The sequence below is a fragment of the Nicotiana tomentosiformis genome, chromosome 3, assembly GCF_000390325.3.
Source record: "Nicotiana tomentosiformis chromosome 3, ASM39032v3, whole genome shotgun sequence".
In the NCBI taxonomy this organism is placed as follows: domain Eukaryota; kingdom Viridiplantae; phylum Streptophyta; class Magnoliopsida; order Solanales; family Solanaceae; genus Nicotiana; species Nicotiana tomentosiformis.
In genome coordinates, this window is record NC_090814.1 from 81,088,403 (window position 1) to 81,092,522 (window position 4,120).

Here is a 4,120-nt window from a genome sequence, read left to right on the forward strand (position 1 = left end):
TATGCTCGAGAACAGCACTTTGGTAGCCCGACATTGGAGTTTTATTAACCCGCCTCGATAGAGGCGGGGGCTATACAATCTGATAAGGTGATCGAGTGTGAAAGGGAGCCCCTCGATTTTGCTCACGAAGAATCAGAGCAGAATAATAATTCGCCAAAAGAAAGGATGGATTTGGCCTAGGGTTATTCGATATTGACGGTAAAAATCAATGATGACGGGATCGAGTGGGCCCAATGTGAAAAAGGTAAGTGTAAACACTTAGAAACCCTTCCACATGGGTGGTGATGTCTTCTTCGGGGGTGGGGATCACCACCTCTTTGCTCTCCCGGTTGCAGTCTTTCTTTATCTGCTTAAGGTATCCCTCAGTTATTGAGCATATATACCTTGACACTGGCTCGCATCGACCAGGAATCGACGAGGCTTTATCGATCATGAAATCAGAGTTTAGCGCGCACCCCCAAGAATGCATTCCTCAAGACGGGGTTCCACCGGCGTTTTCCCGCCGGCCTGTTAGGAAGATTAAACAGCTTTTTTTTGTGGTACCATTTTCGATGTTTTTGCCATTTTTGTGTAAGTTTAAATGAGAAGAAGATAATAGGACTTGGTGTTTGAGAAGGATTAACAACAAAACCTGAAGATTTGTAAAAAGGAAGAACTTAAGAGATGTGAAAGCTTTGGAAATTAGAAGGAAGTGAAAGTAAAGTTTGAATCAATGAGGAAGGGGTCTATTTATTAGATTCACGGCGACGGCTCAAAGGCACTAGTGGCCGACCACCAACTAACACTCATTAATGACTTGGGGAACTGTACTGACGGGACATTTCGGTCACTTCCGTCGCTTACGTCACGACGGTGACCTTATGGCAGGTCGAGGTAAAAATCGAAGGCTCAATTCGTTTCTTGTCATTACACTCCAAAAACCTAGGGGACTATCTGTATACGGTTAAAACTGAGTCCACCCAATTTTTCTTTCTGACCGGGACCAGGGAGCTGCATCGAAGTTCGGCCCCATAGTGGATCAGACCAAGGTACGAGGACAAAGTACTAAGTTCGTGATTCAAGGTACCTGTCGAGATCGAGGCCAGCAGCGATCGAGACCGAATAAGACAGGCATCGAGCAAGATCGAAGATGACATAATAACGGAAAGGCGAAATATCCGCGAATGGTCGAAGATCATGGCGAAAATCTCGGAACAGATCAAATTAGGAACGGTTAATTAGCTAATCATGGGATTTTCTTCTCTAACTAGAGTTATACCATAAGTAGAATTCCTCTACTATATAAAGGGGAGTATTAACCATTTGTAAGGACACATTGTTCACAGACATCAAAGCTATATAATTCTCTTTTTTGTTTATTCTATTGTTCATCATTTTGTTATATTTTGATTGTTCTTACATTAACCAGTTCGAGGGTATCCAAACTTGAGGGCTGAGTTCCATTCGAACACTGGTTTGCTTTACTTTATAGTTTATTTCTGTTATTAATTTTCATATTTATCAATTGGTGTTAAGTGAAATCACATATCCTTAGAACCACATTATAAGTTTAATTGTTATCCAATTTTAAGGGTAAATAATAGTACATACTAGAATATTAGTTAGAGTTTACTAAATCTAAGTCGAATAAGGCAAAGTATAATGAGCATTCTCGGACAGATGATACAGCTGATAAGTTAACTTGCGCGCACTTTTTTCATTCAAATACAATGGCTTGAAATTCACAAAGCTAATGTTTTTTTTTCTGCCTAGGCCAATGTTTTGCATTTAGCCAGAGCTACCACTAGAACATAGGAGTACTACTATCTACATCATACTAAATCACAACGCCTATATACATCCGTACCATCCAAATATTCATGAGTACGAAACTTACCAAATTAAAGTCTCCTAAATCTTAATTGAAGGAACTGTAATTATATATAGGGAAGATTTCCGAAAGAAGTACTAAGTGATAACCAGAACTATATTTAAATTGAATAACTCCACAAAGGCATATCAGCCTCCATATGATCATCTCCAATTTGGGAACACTGAGGTGGAGGTAACATTAATCCTTCTGCCATATTCGCAAGTAATCCCGGCATGCAGAATAGCGCCTCCTCATCCATATAAAACATATTTTCAGGAGTAGTGTTCACTTCCTTTGAATCTTCTCCTGTGTATTCCGGCATGTTTTCGGCCTCCGATGACCGGAAAGCCTCGGCGGCCTCGGCAGCCGCCTTCTGAATATTCTTGGCGTCGGAGGAAGCAGGAACAGGCAACTTCCAAGCAGAGTCTGCGAAGTTCAAGCAAGCAGAACGGCCCCTTAATGCAATAGCCGCCACGTCATGCGCTCTAGCCGCCATTTCTGCAGAAGGGAAAGTGCCAAGCCATATTCTTGATTTCTTGTTTGGTTCTCTGACTTCAGAAACCCACTTGCCTGAATTCCTCTTCCTCACTCCCCTGTATACTGGGTGTCGAGTTTCTCGAAACTTCTTCCTCCCTGCTCGCTTCTTGGGGTTATTCGAAGCTAACATAACTTCTTCATTAGAACGGATAGCTCTATTACAGGAGCTGCTACTATCAGACAGTGATGAAGAATCAGCAAGTGGGTCCGAATAATAGCTTCGACACATTTCCATTATTCTTGATATTCAGAGAGTAAAAAGTAGTAGTAGTAGTAGTAGTATTGACTGTTGTCTCAGCTTGAGGTATTTTGCTATTTGGTCAATGCTCGTGAAAAGTGGGTTCTGCATATATATAGTGGAAGTAGGATATGATAAGTGAAGCTAAAGAAGTTTGAAACGCGGAGTTAGAGGGTGATAAGGAGACAGGCTGGATTCTTTAATGGGTCAAAACCTAAGTCCAGCTGTTTTATGGGACAACTGGATTGGATTCAGAAAAGTTCCGAATCTTAAGTGTGTCTAACTCGTGTGTGTTTCTGCTGATGCGGCAACTTGTTAGCCTTTCTACTTTCTTCCTTCCTTCCTTTTTCGAATATATCTAATCTACAATAGGGACTACTTTGGCCTACTACTGTGTAACCAATCCTTGACATTTGAAAATGATATATGGTACTAACAAACTTTATAATTACTAATTCATATAGCACGAGTCTGTATATTCCATCCGTTTCAATTTAGATAAAGTAGTTTGACACGGCACGAAATTTAAAAAATAAAAAATAAACTTTTGAAATTTATGGTTTTAAAAGTTTACGGAGTAAGTTTTGTGGGATTATGACTTTTGTGTGATTATAAAAGCTTATCATTAAGGGTAAAATGGCTAAAATGAAGAATTTAAAGTTAAATTATTTCCAAATTTAAAAATATGTCATTTATTTTGGAACACAATAAAAATGAAAGCAGCTCATCTAATTTGAAATAGGGGAACTATCTTTCGGTAGCCAATGTGCCGCGGGAGCTGTCAAGTCAAAGGTCAGCATGAATATTGAATCAATTAATCTTCTTAGTCCTTACTCCTTAGGCTACGTTTGAATATTAAAAAGAGATTTCTACATTGTAGGTCACTTATTTAAGATTATTAGCATAAATAAAATCACTTCTTATTTATTCCAAAACTAGCATATTCATTTATAAGTATAGCATGTTTCAAAGTTTCAAACATTTTTTTACCGTAGATTTTAAAAATAAATAGAGACCCTCTAATTGAGGGATCAATTTTGATCCTTATTAACATACTACTTTGTTGCAAACCCCTCCCCCACCCCCACCCACAAACCCACAAACCCCATATCCATTCTTTCTCTTATTAATTTGTTTTTAATTTCTCTCTCTCCCCCTCTGCCCCTCAATTGTTGCCATTTGTACTTGAAAAAAAAAGAGAAAAAACTGAGTATACTTATGCCATTATATAATTAAATAATGCTAATATGTAAATACTAGAATTATTATGTAAATATACCATAAATAAATGCATAAACACAGACGTAATATACATTATACAATTCTTATTTGTATAATTAAATATGTAACATGCTAGAATTATCCCATAAATATTTAATAAAATTATCCATTATTATACTTTTTATATAATTAAATATTAATTATGTATGCAATGTACTAAGAATCAATTCTCATGGAAATCATATTCTTGCGACAAATTCAGAATAATTGAA

At 37.6% G+C, this 4,120-nt stretch overlaps 1 protein-coding gene across 1 annotated transcript; it reads right to left on the reverse strand.

Moving 5' to 3' along the window:
- Positions 1-1,672: 1,672 nt before the first annotated feature.
- On the reverse strand, positions 1,673-2,723 carry LOC104115116 (dehydration-responsive element-binding protein 1B-like). The gene has a single exon (XM_009625693.4). The coding sequence runs from the start codon at positions 2,622-2,624 to the stop codon at positions 1,971-1,973; it is 654 nt and encodes a 217-aa protein (XP_009623988.1). The 5' UTR covers positions 2,625-2,723; the 3' UTR covers positions 1,673-1,970.
- Positions 2,724-4,120: the final 1,397 nt, after the last annotated feature.